Genomic DNA, 18,623 nt, shown 5'->3' on the forward strand with positions numbered 1-18,623 from the left:
GTCTCACTCAGTGTCATACTATGTCAAACTGCTTGCACTTTTCAATAAAACTGTCTAACCTATTAATAAAAAGTTTTTCTAATATGTATTAAAACAGGGGAAGTATAGACACAAATCTGAGGTTGGAAAGATGATGGATACTTCCTGCTTTATCTAACAGTAGGAAAAGTATCCATTTGGAAGCACATACGAGTCAGGAGTTTTACAATACCATCAATGGCTTCCTTCACTGTTGCCATACCAGTTTTATTACAGTCAGTCGACGATTTATTCTTACACTTTCTCATAATATTCATTTCTTTTATTGCTCTCAGAACTCTGCCAAAAGAAATCCTGTTGAAATACTGCAGCAATCCCTAGACCATGTATAAGTGATGTCTTTGGAATCAGCTCCCCATAAATGCTTCTACTTTGTATCAGTTGGGTTATTGAGTTGCTATGTTCGGTAGCTTCACTGCGTCTTATATGCACCAGTCTTGTATTAATTTTTTGTTCAACAACAGGAGCAATAAAAAGGAAGGTGGAGCTGGACTGGGGCACTGAAGACTCAGAGTACCTTCAGAAGGTTGAGCTCCACATGGAGGGAACACTGAATGAGGTCTTGCCTGATATCATCGTTTATAATGCAGGGACAGACATCTTGGATGGGGACCCACTTGGGGGACTCTCAATATCACCACAGGTACTGTCACTACTGATTATTTTATACAAGGCTTTCAGAGTAGCATTCATTTGCCATTTTTGAGCTGGCAAATGATGGTCCAGAGGTCTGGATCATCATCAGTGGGGTTTCCACTCATGCAATAAAGGTTTAGCAGCCCAGCAAACCTATAGTCAGGTAAAAAGAAAGTGCTTCTTAATTTGCTTTATGGGTCACCACAGGAGATGAACTTTCTCCATCTCACCCTATCCATATCCAGAGTGTCCCATCACATCCATCCATGCTGTCCTCCTGCACTACATCCATGTATTTTTTGTGGTCTTCCTCTTTTCCTCCTGCCTCGACGCTCCATCTTTAAAATCCTTTATCCAATGTATCCTCCGTCCCTCCTCCAAACGTGTTGCTCAACCTGAGCTGTCACTCTGATGTACTTATTTCTAACCTTGTCCATCCTGGTCACTCTCAATGAAAATCTTAACATCTTCAACTCTGTCACCTCGAGCTCAGGCTCCTGTTTTGTTTTGTCTGCCAGCTCCTTGCATGATAACCTTTCCAGCTGTCTCCATCTCATTCATCCACATGTATTCTGTCCTGCTTCAGTTCGTCTTTTCTCCAGAGCATACCTGCACCTGTCCGGGCTCTTTATCACCTGCTCTCTACTCTCACCACAGATCACAGTGTCATCTGTCAATGATTGTCCACTGAGACTCCTCATCCCCATCCTATGGGGCGATCGTGGCTCAAGAGTTGGGAGTTCGCCTTGTAATCGGAAGGTTGCCGGTTCGAGCCCCGGCTTGGACAGTCTCTGTCGTTGTGTCCTTGGGCGAGACACTTCACCCGTTGCCTACTGGTGGTGGTCAGAGGGCCCGGTGGCGCCAGTGTCCGGCAGCCTCGCCTCTGTCAGTGCGCCCCAGGGTGGCTGTGGCTACAATGTAGCTGCCATCACCAGTGTGTGAATGTGTGTGTGAATGGGTGGATGACTGGATGTGTAAAGCGCTTTGGGGTCCGTAGGGACTAGTAAAGCGCTATATAAATACAGGCCATTTACCATTTACTCCTGTTTGACCTCATTAGTCAACCTGTACATCACCATCGCAAACAACATGGTGTGCAGAGCTGATCCCTGAACCCATATGTGACTCCTGCCATATACCTCATCACTGCTGTCCTCATACATGTCCTGTAACACCCTTACATGCTTCTCTGCCACTAGACTTCCTCGTGCCGTACCACAGTTTCTCTCTTGTGCCCTGTCATATGCTTTCTCTAGATCAGCAAAGAAGCAATGAAGCTCCTTCTGACCTCTATACTTCTCCATCAACACTCTGAAAGTATATCTGCAGTGCTCTTCTGATTGTCATTTCTCTTCTAAACCTAACTTCAACTACTCTTTCCAATAGCTTCATGGTATAACTCATCAGCTTTATCCTTCTGTACCTTCTGCGCATAACCCTTGTTCATGAAAATAGCTGCCAGTACAGTTCTTCTACTCCTCAGGCATCCTGTCAGTCTCCACAATCATGTTAAAAAGTCTGATAAAAATGTCCAGTGCCCTCTGTCCTCGACATCTGGATCCACTCTTCATATCTGCCCTCACTTCCTCCTTACTAACACTCTACACTTTGTGATTCACTAACTGTCCTCCATCTGTCCTCCTCTCTCTCATATTTTCTATTTTAATGAGTTTCACAAAGTGCTCTGTCTAACACACTCTCTTCAGTCTTTAGTACATTTCCATCTCTGTCCTTAACCCTTTAAAACCGGTCGGAGCGGGCACGCTCTGTTTTGCGTAACTATTTTTAAATCCCGGTAGCTCTGCAACCACGTGAGCTAGCGCAATATTTTTTTTTGCATATGAAACCTGAGGAGTTGTACTTACATCTTATGCCATCAGCTTGTCCTAAGTCACAGTTTCCTTCCACATATAGTTTTGCAAAAACTGCATAAAAAGTGCTTGCAGCAACAAAAGCATAATATTCCAGAAACACGCTTTGCCGATCCGATCAGCTGTTTGTAACACTTCCTACATTGGATTAGACGACAGCGGAACTATCGCATGTCCGGCATGACCTGCCCGAAACCGGAAGTGACGTCATTTTCGCGGAAATGTAGTTTTTTACGGTCCGGGCCTCAATGAGCCTATACTGGTGTTTTTAAAAGTTATGTTTGACTTTATGACTTTCTGTATGGTTTCTGGGATGCTTAGGACTCATATTGCACTGCTGGAAATAGTTTATTTTGATGCATATGCTGCTTTTTTGCAAATTTGCATTATAATATTTATTTTCGTTTTTCCTGCAGTATATAAAAATTGGTGTATTTCAAAAATAAAACTATGAAGACACTCAAAATAAATTTCCTGTGGTGGGAAACTATTTTGTGCAACTTTTTTGTATTTACAGTTTTGAGGGATAAGCCTCTTAAATTTCTCTAACTAGAAATATATGTTAAAAAAACAAAAACGATTTTCAATTTTTTTGTAGTTTATTGCACTTTTTTGCAATTTATGTAATCACTATGCACTTAATTCCTACATATTATTAAAATCTAGGCTGTAATGGTTGTATTGATGTATAGCAACTTGAAATGCTCCCAAAAATGGCACTACAGCATGTAAAAATATAATATAAGCTCTGGCGGACTTGGTTCTATGGTAGGTAAATGGTAAATGGTAAATGGACTGGTTCTTATATAGCGCTTTTCTACTCATCTGAGCACTCAAAGCGCTTTACACAACTTCAACTTAAGACGTAGGTCTTAAAGGGTTAATCACCCTAACCAACAACATCATTTCTCTGCCTAATACCTTACCTACCCAACTCCTCCTCATCACCTCTGTTCCCTTCACCTACATGTCCTGTAGGACATATGCACTGACAATGTTTAATATCCTTTGACTTGCGGCCACAAACTCCTGTCTGACACTCTCTTCACCTCCACAACACTGTGGAGGTGAGGTGAATTCTCTTCCTCTCTTCCTTCAAGCTTACTCCTATTTTGTTTTGCCTCTCATCGATAACATAAGCATTGTACAGTCTAATCTTGGCATGAATTTGCTAGGACAACCACTCCTGGGAAAACTGACTGCTGGACTTAGAGGGTTATATAAGTTATATAACCCTCGAAGTCCATGTCCATGTTAATCAACAGCAACTGGATAGTTGTCCATGTCTTTCTTCCTGGGAATTGTGTTAACATACATTTGGATTATCCATACCTGGATGATACTTAACCCTATTAATTCCTATGGAAGCCATAACAATGTACTTTGTTTTTCACACACTGCTTCTGTATTTTGGCTTTATTTTTGTGGTGGTATTTACCTCTTTTTAAAACCAGTTATGTACTGGATATGCATATATACACACACACACACACACACACACACACAAACTGCTCAAAGCAACAATGGAGGACATTTAAAAACCAGAGAAATCCTATAACATATTACTGTTTTATCTGTTCTGACAATATCTGTCATGGTTCTGGGTCAGTTTGACCCAGTATTTTGAGTTATGTTTTGGTGTGTTTTTGCATTTTGGACTCTTTTCTTATTATGATGATAATGATGATTATGACTCTATGTTTCAGTTATTCTTGTTTAGGGATTAGTTCGTAGGTTTTGTTCTCATGTTTATTACAGGTTTAGTTCAGTGTCTAGTCTGTCTCTCGGTGTCGTGTCTGCGTCTTTGTTTAGTGGTGTCTTGTTTCCTGTTTTACTCTGAAGGTTCATGTTCCTGTCTTATGGGGTGCCTTGGGGTGGCTGTAGCTCAGGTGACAGAGCAGGTCAGCCACTTATCAGAAGGTCGGTGGTTCGATCCCAGGCTGCCTCCTGGCTGCATGCCAAATATCCTTGGGCAAGATACTAACCCCATGTTTGCCTACTGGTGGTGGTCAGAGGGCCCGGTGGCGCCAGTGTTTGGCAGCCTCGCCTCTGTCAGTGCGCCCCAGGGCAGCTGTGGCTACAATGTAGCTGCCATCACCAGTGTGTGAATGGGTGAATGACTGAATGTAGTGTAAAGCGCTTTGGGGTCCTTAAGGACTAGAAAAGCGCTATACAAATACAGGCCATTTACCATTTATGTCAGTGTTTCTAGCTTTGTTCCCCCCGTCTCATTAGGTCTTATTCCTCCCAGCTGTGTTCCCCTTCTGTCTCTAATTCCTTGATGACTTCCTCAGTGTATTTAAGCCCAGTGTGTCTTCCTGTCAGTGTCGCGTTGCCATTTGGTTTATGTTGTTTTTCATGCAGCCGCACGATGAGGTTCCGTGCAGGTCATGTTCATGTCTGTTTCGTCACGCCATTTGGTTCACAGTTTCCATGCATCTGCACAGCATTCTGTTCACAGTGGTCATGGTTATTCCTTTCAGTCAGGTTAGTGTTTTTCCAGTTTAGGTTTCTGGTTAGTTGCAGTCTCTGTCCCTGTTATGTTTTGTCTACTTCCTTCTGCACCAGCCCAAATAAAGGCTCGCTTTCAGTTTAAGTTTACTCCTGTCTCCTCGCCTGTGTTCGCACCTGGGTCCACCACACACACTCTCTACACGGTCTGCCCCCGCTGGCCGTGACAATATCCATCCATTTTTGTCAGCTAATCAAAATAAACCATTTATTGCTGTATCTGACTGAGGATGAATATGATACAGTACACTTCCTTTGGTTATATACGCGTTACTTTTTCCATGGGGTCTCATTCTGTCCTCTCCCTCCAGAGCTGCACATATGCAGCCTGTCTGAGCGACCACACAGTTAACAATTAGCAACATTTAACCAAAAATTGGGCTGCATGTATTCAAAGAACTAATGTTAGTCTGATACCTTTGATATGTTCTGTTTTTTGTTTGTTTGTTCTTTGTGACTATCCCTACAGTGTCACAGATTCAGCTCCATATTTTAGCACGGAGTAGGGCTGTGCAATATGACCAAAATCTCATATCCTGATGCAAGACATCTATCGTCCGATAACGATATAAATCAAATTTTACATTTTCTGTAAATTCTGTGAATCTCGGGTGTTTCCAGCTGGGCGTCGTGTACCTGGAGTCAAGTGTTTTAACCGATGCATGAAACCAAGGGCGTAGATTTGGCATGAAAGCGACGTGTCCCCACGAATATCCAGCGATAATTGAATTGTCCCCACCAATAATTTGATCTCTTTGAGTAAAGAAAAAAAAACCCAATAGAAAGAAAAAAAAAACCGATCTGTCAGCATCTCATTCACCCAGCGGTGCAGAAAGAGTTAAATTACGTTCTCTACTGGAGTCCTACGTCATGTGACAAATATGGCCAATGTGATTGGCTGTGCCTCTCAGGGAGCTCTGTTTAGTTTTAGTAGCGGTAAACCTGCGCTGCAAGGAGGCGAGGAGGATGGCAGCACAAAGGAAGAACCTGGATATAAGAAAGTGTTTTTCAAAGAAACCTGTAAGTCACTTAAAGTCAAGCTCACTCATAAAATGTGTCCGTCACAATAACGTTACAGGCTATGCTAGGCTTTGGCCCACATCAGTCTAAAATTGTATGTAACCACGAATAACGTGTTTTGGAAACTAACTGCACAACATGCAGCACTATTAGTTGTCTCAGTCTCAGAGCAGCATTTCTAATTTTGATTGAAAGTGTCAGAGAAAACGGAGCCTCGAGTAAGCCAGGATATTAGTTTACAGAGGCTGTTAGAATTATATGTCTAACGTTAAAATGTTGGAGACACAATAATTTCATCCTAATGGTACTGACATACTCATAGGGTTAATTTTTGAGACAAAATATCATGAGGTAGTCATGATTTTGCAAATATTCCACCTTGTAGTGCAGTTTGCACAAATTGTTTTAAAAATGCACTCACACTACAAACATTACTGATGAGTCAAGATCTGCACAAACTGACAGAAACACTGAAGCAGCTGCACATTTTATTCTTATTGTCATGTTTGTCCTATTTGTCAGGTGACAGAAGAACCAACACAAAGCTCAGAGGTCAATCGTGATGCAAGATCACAGGTGAAATTGGATGATGACTTGTTGGTTCATGACTGAAGCACGTGTGACTGCATGTATGTGGAATGTCTCACTGTTATTTATCAGGTGACAGAGGCAGCTCTGCCATGTTGTAGCTCAGACAGAGGTGAAGAGGCGAGGTCACAGGTGACTGACTGATGATTTGGTGCTATAGATTAACGAGAGGAGCAGGCATGTGTTTGGCTCCTTCACATAGTGGACATTGAGTTGTTGTGTGGGGCACCAGTGATACCTGATTTATATGAAATATGGCTGAAGTAAACTAAAGCCTAAAATACTTAGTCAGTCATTTGTTTAATAGTAATTTAATTTTATATAATTCACATATAAAACTATGAATTGTAATTTTAAATGGTTTAAAAGCAGGTAGAATAGCATATGTAGGCCAGTATATTTCTTCTTTTATCAAGAAGACAAAAAGGAAAAAAAAGAAACAGGGCAGCGTTCGGTGGTTGAATCATCCGTCCCCACCAATGCCTAAACCAAATCTACGCCCTTGCATGAAACTATACATTTTTAGACTTAAGTTGTAACGGCCGCCGTTTTCTTTGTATTTGTTACACGGCGTGCTGCGGGGAAAAGCCTGTTCTAACGTTTGAGTCTAAGGTTTATGTTTTAGCACCTGACGGCTCTTTTTTTGCTTCTCATCCGTCAATAATCTGCATCTTTCACGTAATTCAGTTTATTTTGAAAAGTCTCAACAGGATCTTGAGCTTTATTGTGAAAGGTTTATGTGGAAAATAAACAAGCGGACATGCAATGGTTTTACCGTTTTTTGTTGCTAACGACAACGCATAAAAACAGGCGCTTGTCTGTCTGTAGTGTGGTTACATTAAATATAAGAGAAAGAGAGAACTTTAAGAAATTAATTTAGCCACTACAGTGACCATCAAAACATGAAAAAATATTGCCGTAAACAGTTTATTTTGCGACACCACAAAACAAACGATAGCGTAAAATGAAACGATAGACGTTTTTATATCGTCATCCGATATATATCGTTACATCAAACAGCTCTAGCACTGAGGTCATAACATTGAGTTTTACTGAACTATATGTTATTATATTTAGCCCTGCTTCTAATACTTACCTCACATCCAGGTTTATTACTTTAGCGGTGCGGTCAATGTCCCGTACCCAATATTTATTGTAGTATGTAGTTTATAAACAGGAAGTGTAAATACAGTGCAGTCTTGTAAGAACTTCACCACCTATGACTAGGCAGTCAGAGGATGATCAAACATTTGTCAGTGCTGGAAAAATGTATAAAGGTAAAGTTGTAATGTGTTATAGGTATACACGATGAATCGGGCACTGAGTAGGGATAGCTGATTCTGGAAGTGTTTTTAATTACTGTAAAAAGCTTAAATGTATGGAAGTGTGTTTATTGAAATCCCCAAAAGAGAAAACAGTGTCTGGTAATAATGTGACACATACGCTCAGCTCCTGTTGCCATGGAGAAGAGCCTAGGCAGAGAAAAATCTCTGTAGCTGTAGCAAATCTAGACCACATCATTGTTTCAGCTGGGGCCAAAACACTTCACCACAGCTGCTGAATTCATTCCTCACCTTAATCCTATCGTAACATGTCTACAAAACATAATCTCTGGGCCTGCCCCAAAACTCATGTTTGTGACATTTGGAAGTTTTCAGATGTTTGCTTCGGTTTGCTTGAGTGGTTCTCTGGAGGTTTGTCGGAGCTCAGTGGGAGACATTTTCTTTTAATGAGGACGACCTGCAGCTCAAAAGTCAATGCAGAACAGAGAATAAATGAAGCAGTTAAAAGATGTGAGGGTTAAAGCTAATATTCATCTAGGCGCAGCGTTTCTGTGTATCCCACAGTTTTTAGAACCAGTTTATTAGGCATGCAATTGGCAGCTGGATGGTCTATCAGATGATTTTGGGACATTACAGGACACACAGTGTTAAAAGTCTTTAGGCTCATAATCTTAATTTGTATTATTATGTCTTATTCAGACATTGCGTCCGCTTATCAGACGGACTGTAGGTTGCTTTATTAAATAAATAATAATAAACAGCTTTCTTATTCACCACAACTAAGGAAAAGCATGGTTGGGTTTGACACAATTAGGACAACATTCATTGTAAACACTACGCAACTTGGAGGTGCAAATTTTTATACAGATTTTCAGCCTCAAATATTTAAGTGTTACTTGCTCTCCCACCATCGGTCCTGTACACTGCCAGCCATAGCAGGGATTATTAGCTGAGACAACCATGACAAACATCAGGATGTGATTAATTTGGGAACAAAAAACAATGAAGATTCAAGTTACTAAGATTTATTAAGGTCACTGAAACCAGTATGTCAATTACAAGATGCAAAAACAAAAGGAAAGAAAGAAATTAAATATCTGATGTCATAGAATTTCAGCAGCTTTCGTTTGTTTGTTTGTTTGGCTGATTTTGGTTTAAAATGGGAAACATACAAACTGTCTTATATGTGAAAAAAACTCAGTTCTTTCTCTCAAACAGGGTTTTCATTGAGCCTGGATAGTCAGAGGTGACTCTGAGTATGCACTACATTTGACTGAATCGAGTCTCTACTAAATATGCTTGACTATGCTGGCAGTTTAAGTGAGTGGGGTGAAGACAAGACTCAAGACTGGGCCTAGTCTGCTTTATTTGAGCAAAAATAACAATTATGTTTTGGTAAATAACTGTCACGTTAGTTATCCAACATGATTACTCATCAAGTAAATAAAAACGCAACGTAAAAGAATATTTACAGATGACTTCCTTAAAACCTAAAGAGCCGAATTCAAAAGAAAATTGAATGGATGAAGAAAAAAGATGGAGGTGGAGGCATTGTGTTGTATTCCAGGTATTGCTAGTGATGGCTGAATGGCTCTACCTTGCTAGAGAGTAAAACATTACCTGTTTTTCTGACTACTTCCACTGGAACATGGTCAACTCAAATGTGCCATCAATCTCAGTTTTGACATTAATAAACTGAGCGAGTTACAGCTTTGAGGGAGAGTTGAAAAAATGCACTGCGGAGAGAAGAAATGTGTACTTAAATTCTTAGACAAAACAACAAAAGCTTGGTAGTGAAATGATTGCAAACTAATAATCACATTATTCTGATTTCTACTGGCACTGGTCTCTAAACTGCTCGTGTAGGCGTGACAGAAACATCAGGCAGGCACTATGACCAGTAGCTGACTGAAGATATGCAAATATCCATCCATCCATCTTCTTCCACTTATCTGGGGCCAAGTCGCGGGGGCAGCAGCTAAAGCAGAGAAGCCCAGACCTCCCTCTCCCCAGCCAGCTCCTCCAGCTTATCCGGGGAAACACCAAGGCGTTCCCAGGCCAGCCGAGAGATATAATGTCCTGGGTCTCCCCCGTGGCCTCCTCCCGATGGGACATGCCCATGACACCTCGCCCAGGAGCCATCCTTGTCAGATGCCCGAACAACCTCAACGGGCTCCTTTCGATGTGGAGAAGCAGCGGCTCCACTCTGAGCCCCTCCCAGATGGCTGAACTTCTTGCCCTACTTCCAAGGGAGAGGCCAGCCACCCTTCGGAGCAAGCCCATGTCTGCCGCCTGTATCCACAATCTCGTTCTTTCGGTCACTGCCCACAGCTCGTGACCATAGGTGAGGGTAGGGATGTAGATCGACTGGTAAATTGAGAGCTTTGCTTTTACACTCAGCCCCTCCGTGAATTGCTACCTTATCGTGGTGGAGGGGTTTGTGTGTTCCAGGGTCTCCCCATGGCAAATTGGTCCTGGGTGAGGGACCAGACAAAGAGTGATTCAGAAGACCCCTATGGGAAGAACATAAAGGGAACAGTTCACCCTTCCCGGAGTGGAAGGGTGCCCGAGGGCGAGTGTCGGGTGGCCAGGCATTAGTTCATGGGGCCCGGCTGGGCACAGCCCAAAAAAGGGACATGGGCCCATCTTCCTGCAGGCCCATGCATCATTAAGATATGAAGAAAGGATGAACACAGCCAAACATACTGTATGCATCCTGTAAATGCCTTATTTTGTTTCCCCTACTGCAAATCCGTTGGAACAGATCCCACATAGACTGAAACACACATCAAAGAATGAGAGCACGCTGTAGCTGCAGCTGGTCACTGAGTATTGTATTCATTTTGGCAGTCAGCAATTTGAATTCATGTGCTTGATATTCGTTACATAGTGTATTAACTTTCCTAGAACCATTTCATTAGTGTATATCATTAAATGTATGTACAGAGGCTTGTATAACTGTAAATCGTTTGTTTTCACCACGATCAATTTTAAATGCAGATGGAAGCCGTACTAATTTCCTCTAATTACTGAAATAAAAAACACGGTGTCAAGCATGTTTATTCAGTGCTAACTGGTTTATTATTTCTCCTGTCAGACCAGTATCAAGTGGTGTTTGAATGTGCGTGGGTGTAGACAGCAAGTGATTAATCAATTAAAAACACATTTTGGATAGACTGCATGTATTTGCATTTGTTTGAGAGCTTGCATTAAGTCATATTAGAGTAAATGGGGGGCCGACATACAAAACAGGCTGTTAACTGCTGTGCAGCTGTGTGAAGTTGAGCTGTGTAGCCTGAATCGAAGGTTTCACTGAAATGTATTTTGAAGCAAAGTAGTATTAACATGGTTAATACATGGTTAAACATTAAAGTCATTTGTATGCTTGTCACTTGCACACCATGATGTCAACAGTTGGGTTTTGAGCCCAACAAGTTTTAGCATTGGTGTTTTGGCTGCTGACATTAGCTAACATTAGCTAGTTAGCAGATGCATTCATAAATGGTGTGGGTGGCACCAATTAGTCAGTATCTATATAAAGAACAATTAAATTGAATGCTCAGGTGGGAGGCCAAAACAGGGTTTTACTTTTCTTGTAACACATTGTTACAGAATGTGTTGTTTTGGCATTGGAGACCCCAGCATCTGTTCGCTCCCTTGTGTTCATTTTGCCTTTATGAATTTGCTATCTAACTATTGGAAAAAACGTGTGAAAAAAAATGATATGCCCCTGATCCAGGGCTTGTTTAATAGTTTTTGATTTAAGATCTGGGTTTGCTAGTATCTTTTAAGTTAGGCCTTGTGTACTGTAAGGTATTTAATGTTATGGTAAATCTGTTTGGTGCAATGCAGATGTTCTTTTGTGTTGAACTATGATATGCCCAGGCCTATGAATCCAGCCCATTTGTGTCTAATATTGAATGAATCTGCACTGCTTTAGAAGCAGGAAAGAAAAATGTGTAACTGGCAGGCTCAGCTGAATCAGGCCACATGGGCTCTTCATGTAACGAATTTATCAGGAAATTTCAAATTGTACTGAGAGCTGGTCAAAATGAGCCAAATTGGAATTTATTACTTACTGTGCAGAGATTTCCAGCCAGTGATGCTGTGAATCCCAGAAAGTAATTGGCGCAAATAAGGTAAATGTGCAGGATGTGTTAGTTGTGGTGGCACGCTCTTGTATGTTGCAGACCTATTTTGTTAATTTAAACGGGTAAATGTCCTTAAAAAAAAGCAGCGTGCAGCTTAAATAATTATTATTTGAAGTTCTGGCTGAACATGTGTTTCTGCCATGTTTAATAATGTTCCAAATCACTCAGTGTTTTAACGGATGTTAATAAATGACAGTGTTGACACAAACTATTGACTGTTTGAATCCCTCCACAGACATGCATGTGTGCTTCTTCCTCTAGCTGTTCCAGAGCTCAGTAACTCTTGTAGTGGATTTCTTAGCCATGACTTTGTCCTTGGGTTCAGATCAGGACTCTGGACTTGACATGTCGATGTTATCAGCATGTTTTATCAAATCTTTTATCAGTGAGATGCACTGTCTTGCATAACAAGTGGTAGCTGTTTGTTGCTATTCTAATATCAGCTTCCGGTGTGTTACTGAAGGAAGTTCTGTTGGGTAGCTAAACTTATAATCACAGTTATCCTGGTTAGCAGTTGTTGGGAAAAAAATTGTTTCAAGTCCTGTTTGCCGGTCTATTCATTTTCTTATATTATATCTAATTTAAGACCAACGTTGCTGCTTTTTGTTGCCCGTGTTTGTCCAAGAAAAAGTTTTTAAATCATAACAATATTTATGATTCAGAACAAACACTCAGATTATTTGGTGTAAACCTGCTGTTATGCCAAAATGTTGCTATTTTTAGACTTTGATTGATTTAGTCTCAAATGTTTCAGACCTGATCAGATGATGACTGTGTATATGTGTGAATGCGTTAAAGTGCTAATAGTTGGACGTCAGTTCAGAAGTCCATTGAGAATCTGTCTGATTTAGAAGTTGAACATTTAGCACAACTATTTGTTAACTTGAAAACCACCAAAGCAAGAGGACCTAGTTAAAATAATTGCACAAAAGTGCATTTTTTCACATTTATTCTGTTATCATAATTGCTGGAGGCCAAAATTGTCACTCAAGTTTGCCTTTGAGATGTAATTGCTAAGTCCTTGCATGGGCATTTTTATGAGTATTTAAGTCGAACAAATCACATTTGCCACATTAATTTATTACAGTCATATACTAGAGTTCAAGTTTGGTGTCTAGGTTCATTACTCCTGGCAAATATGACACAGAAATTTAGGATTGATGAGTAAATATGAGTTGGGAGCTACAGGTGGAGGATGGGCAGCAGTGCCCATGCCTGCTCCATTAGTGTGATTGTAATGCTTCAATATTCTACAAATGAGGCTCTGGGACACTCACCATCCTTTTGACCTTCATCGTAACGTGTTGGTAGTTAAATAGCCTTTGTAAGATGCTTCCTGAAAGTGGCAACAGATGGGAGATTATCACCAATAACAAAAAACTCCACAAGTGTAGTTTTGTTTGCAGCTCTCTGTCTGTTCATGTTAGCGTGTGTTTTTGGGCCAGATCTTCCTGTTCTCTCAGGAGAAAAGAAGTCCAGAGAATCCAGAGAAGGTAGTGCTTGGAAGCATGGAGAGGCTGCCTCTTCTTCTACTTCTTACTTTCTTCTCCTTCTTCTCTGCCAGGGCATTATAAAGAGAGATGAGCTCGTGTTCAGGGCTGCGAAGCGTCGGGGGATCCCCGTACTCATGATGACATCCGGAGGATATCAGAAGCAAACAGCCCGCATAATCGCAGACTCCATCCTCAACCTGCACCGGCAAGGTCTAATAGAAGGCAACGCCGCGGAAGGAGAGGGATCGACACCGCTGACGACCCACATGACGTCTACCTCTGGATCGGCAGGGTCAACATCCACAGCTGTCTGAGGAGCCTTAATCCTGGAGCTAACACTAACATACCTGACTTTAAAGCAGCGGTCACCAACCCCCGGGCCTCGGACCGGTACCGGTCCGTGAGTCGTTTGGTGCCGGGCCGCGAGAGTTGAGGCTCAGGTGTGAAATGTATAGTTTTCAGGGTTTTTATCGGTTTTCAGCGCTATTTTGTTATCGTTTTTATCGTTAACTCGGTTTTCCTGGGTCTTTTCACGTGTGTTATGAATAAATCTTCTTTTTTTTGAGTACCGGTACTAGTTTTATTTTGTTGTATTTATCCGCGACACCTTAAAGGCCGGTCCATGAAAATATTGTCGGGCATAAACCGGTCCGTGGCACAAAAAAAGTTGGAGACCGCTGCTTGAAAGCACTAAGTAACTTTATATTGTGCTGTGATCGTGTGACAGCTGTTGTAACATTCAACACTTGTCTAAACTCAGATTATGTAACAAGAAGTTTGCACATGTACACTTAAATATTCATGAGCTTTGGTAACATTTTCACATTTGCTATGCGCAGGTTGACACACACTCAAAGGGAATAATCATTCAGAGGGAAAAAGCTGTCTTTAAACAACCGTGTTTTCACAGCTACGACTTTCATATGGCACAAAAGAGCTTTTTAAATGTTTAATCAGTAGGAGATTATGGGTTTTATGTGTAATGTGTGATCAGGTCAGCATTTTGGCTAAATGTAATCTTTAATCTCAGGAAATGCAAAACTAATAATAGCATATGAAACATGCTATATTAAGGCTTGATGTACTTAAATAATATACTTCCAATGTATGTGTAAATAATGTCTCAAGTTATAAATATAAAGCATATATAATATAAAAACAAACATAACCGCACATGAAAGTGTAATTATCTTAATCAGAAGTAATCGTTGGGTGAATTTTAACAGTGAAAGAAGATTAAATTATATATATAAGTGACTAGTGTCTTAATTGAGATGAGTTTTGTGCTTTGAATCCAATCTAATATGTACAGTTAATGTTTAAAGTTATTACAGGTACTAATTGTCCCTGTAATTGGAAAGATTTGAGACACTAAAACTTTTGACTGAGCACTTTAACTGCTTAAGAAACTCAAGTCGCCCAACATAGACTCCTGAAATTCAGTCTGCTTGTTCCAGCGTTTTTTCCACCATGTCTAGATTTAAGTCTAAAACCCAGAGTTTTCAGTGATTAATGAGAAAGCCTGTACAGCAGGGTTTCCAGTGGCTTTCACTTTTGATTGGTTGTTTATAGTTGGACACAGAGCTTCCCTAATGATGTTTACACATGCAGAAACTTTGTAAAAGGAGCCACAAAAACACTAAGATCAATATGATTAATGCAGCGGCTGAAACAATATCACCGCTTCCAAAAGATACTGAAGACATCGTCTGACACAGACTGAATGCAAGCTGTGTGCTGCGGTGTAATGATCACTACGGCATTTTACTATCAATCTCTGCCTAAAACATGCACGGACTGAGGTCAAAGGGCATCACAAGCCTTTCTGTGAAACTTTGCTAATATAAGCTGATATCAAATGACGGTATAGTGGTGGTCCCACGTGACCTACATCAGTGTTGGCTGTGGAATCATTTAACATTCATTATATTTTGGGTGTCTCATGTTTTTGGCATTGCAATGATGTATTTGTTCATGTACATATAGGAGAATTTAAAGTTGCTATTTTTATATGTAGTTTTGTGTGTGTCCATCTACCCCAAATCAAAAGACGAACATCTATGGAAAACATTTTGTGAGCACTTTATAATTGGCCTTGCAGCTATGATGGCCACATTGCAAATACTGGTTATCGCCGGTGTCGTTATAGCTAAAGTTAGTTAAACAGCTACATGTATTTAAAACATCAACAGACACGTGGCTATAAATGCTGTGTGAACGTGAAATCCACCCAAGCATCCCACTATGGTAAACAACTTTTGTCACTTAGCATTACAAAAACGGCGTTCAACTTTTTACATCCACCAGGTCACTGGCAACCTATCTGAGGCTGCTTTAGTTTGGTCCACCAAGCAGGCAGAAAGGTGAAAATGTGTCGCTCTCCCCGAAACATATTAGGATTACAGGACTGAGCCAAAGCTTGGGCACTGCAGCGACAGCTTTGACTCATCCACCCACATCAAATTATGAACTCACTCTGAACTCTCCTCTCTCATTCATACTAAATGAACACTCCTGGTTGCAACTGTCACAACCACATTAGGTACAATGCATGCTTTAAGTGTTAAATTTAGAGTAATTTGCAATAACACTGCCTGCGTAACCTATTAGTAAGTCATCCTTGATTGATTGAACAAGTACAAAAACCAAGTAGGTATTCGCACTTGCACAGTAAATGTGCAAGTATGTTGGGATGGCTTTTTCTGGAATATTAATATTAAATAGTTTCCTCCCACAGGCCGAAGACATGCATGTTCAGGCTACGTCCACACGTACCCGGGTATTTTTGAAAACGCAGATTTTTCTATGCGTTTGCACCTTTCGTCCACACGTAAACGGCGTTTTCGGTCACTGAAAACGGAGATTTTTAAAAACTCCGGCCAGGGTGGATATTTTTGAAAACTCCGTTTTTGCATTTACATGTGGACGAGAAAAACGGAGAAAACACAGCGTCAAAGGTGTGCGCCTTTTTTTGACGTCACACTGTGCGCCACGTTATTGTTTCGGTGAAATGAATTTCTACAATATTATTACTGTTAATTGTCTCTGCAGTGTTTAAATGCTTACATATACACACACAGTTACTGTCCCTCCACACATACGACTCAGTTCTGCTTCTATGCCCCAACTTTGTTTACCATTTCCCACCGAGGCTTCTAGACTTCTGATTGGCCAACATTTCTACACGGTTAGGAATATATCGCCACCTGTTGCTTTGCATGTTCCTAGCAGCGTTTTCCTTCATTTCTGCCTTTACGTGTGGACGGGATTATTTTTTAAAACGAAAACAGAAAATCTCCGTTTTCAAAAATACCCATGTACATGTGGACGTAGCCTCAGTTGAATGGTAACTAAACTGGTCGTAGGGTAGTTGTGCGGTTGTCCCTCAGTGTCAACCATGTGGTGGATTTGGGACCAATCACCTTTCACCCTATAGTGAACAGGCATTGGCTACAGCCGAGCTACAACCCTGTTTTGAATGTGTATTTAAAAAATGGATGGAAATAATTATCCAAAAAAGAAAACCTTAAACCCCGTGTACCAATTCATTTCTGCTGTTGAGGGTGCAGTTTGGATTTGGCCCAGTAACATACAATGAAAGCATGTTTAATAACAGCAGACAAGGGTTCTGCAATATCACCATGAAGGTGGTACGAGGGTTTTAATCCTAGTGTTTGTCATTGCATTCAGTTGTTCTTTGCTATTTTGTGGCTGATTAGACCTGAAGTGGCTGTAATCTTCATGTTTGTTGTGTGCTATTGCTACAGCTGTACTCTGAAAGTTTATGGCTGTAATGCAGACTTGCAGTTATTTGAAAGATTCAAAGGTCCGTCTTTGAACAGCATGAAAGCCGTATTGGGGTACTTATCCTGGAAGCTGTTTGGAAACACTCAAAACCAAACTGTGAAAGGCGGGCATAGTGGTGTCTGTGCTAATTAGCTAAAGCCTTTGATCTGGCGCGCTGCTTTTGAATGCAGCTAAAAGGTTTAGTGCAGTCTACCTTTAATTAGGACTATGAAAGTGCTGCTTACTGTATGGAGGTTTGTTCTGAATACACAATGCCATCACAGCTCGTCAGATCCTTTCTGTGTCAGCCGGTTTTTATTACTGAATCTTATGTGCCAAAAATAACTTAAAAGCTGTGCTGTATGTTTTTGCTGTGTGTAAACACTGAAAATTCCTTCTATGCATTTATCATGACATTGAATAAATTCTATAACAACCAATGAGGTTCTTTTCCATGTTTTAAACATTAAATTAATTCTTCATCTATTAAAATGATCATATTACACATGACTGTTTTAACAGCCAAGCTTCATTTAGTGCAAAGGAGGTCATACAATTTTACATTACTGACTAAATGTCCTGGTACAGGTTTGTAAAAGTAGCTGTTTAGTTTCATGTACAGAAATCAAACTCAAACTTGGTCACCTGGGGGTAATTCAGTTTTGGCGTTCTTTCCTCAGTGAGAAGCCCATATATACATAGACAAGCAGACAATATAATAGCAACAGATCCTTATGACTCCTTAGCATAGCTTAGGTTCTCCCAGCCATAGGCAGCATAAAAGTGGATGTAGCTACTCACCTAAGACATTGTGAAGTCTTATTCTGAAGCCTTGAGATGAGTGTTTTTGCCATGATTGCTGAGTTATGATTGTATAGGAATTTCTTTCACCTAGATATTAATGACATTATTTATTGTATTAACATGTCTGACACTCATACTGTAAGAGAAATGGTAGGGGGTGTAGCAAGGATGTTGGGGGGGAAACAGGAACTCCAGAGGACCAGTCTTTTGTCTCTTGAGGACTCTGGGAAGTAGCAAGGGAGTGTGAACCTTAAGGTGTGAAACAGCTGTGTACTGCCTTTGTTCCTGGAGAAGGTATTTAACTGAGAGCCATGCTAGGCTCAGTGAGACTCTGCTGACCGTCTGTCCCGCGGCCATGGGGGCTCCACAAGCTTGTTTGTATGTTGTGTGCATGGATTAAAAGAATGTTAGCTACCGCTCACCGCTCGTCTGCAGGCTTTA

At 40.8% G+C, this 18,623-nt stretch overlaps 1 protein-coding gene across 2 annotated transcripts in view; it reads left to right on the plus strand.

Annotated features, from left to right (window-relative positions):
* The window catches only part of hdac11 (histone deacetylase 11), a 54,504-nt gene extending 36,279 nt beyond the window's left edge, over nt 1–18,225 (plus strand). Inside the window, exons 10-11 of one of the 2 annotated variants that reach the window (XR_014874284.1) lie at nt 504–3,318; nt 3,416–10,558. Coding sequence is in view for 1 of the 2 variants with exons in the window: in XM_085161103.1 (XP_085017229.1) it covers nt 504–682; nt 13,664–13,906 (422 nt within the window). In the remaining variant the exon portion in view is untranslated. Of the gene's footprint in view, nt 1–503; nt 3,319–3,415; nt 10,559–13,663 lie in introns of those variants that run through there. The other variant, XM_085161103.1, reaches the window with a different exon arrangement.
* Nucleotides 18,226–18,623: the final 398 nt, after the last annotated feature.

This window comes from Neolamprologus multifasciatus, chromosome 5 (assembly GCF_963576455.1).
Source record: "Neolamprologus multifasciatus chromosome 5, fNeoMul1.2, whole genome shotgun sequence".
In the NCBI taxonomy this organism is placed as follows: domain Eukaryota; kingdom Metazoa; phylum Chordata; class Actinopteri; order Cichliformes; family Cichlidae; genus Neolamprologus; species Neolamprologus multifasciatus.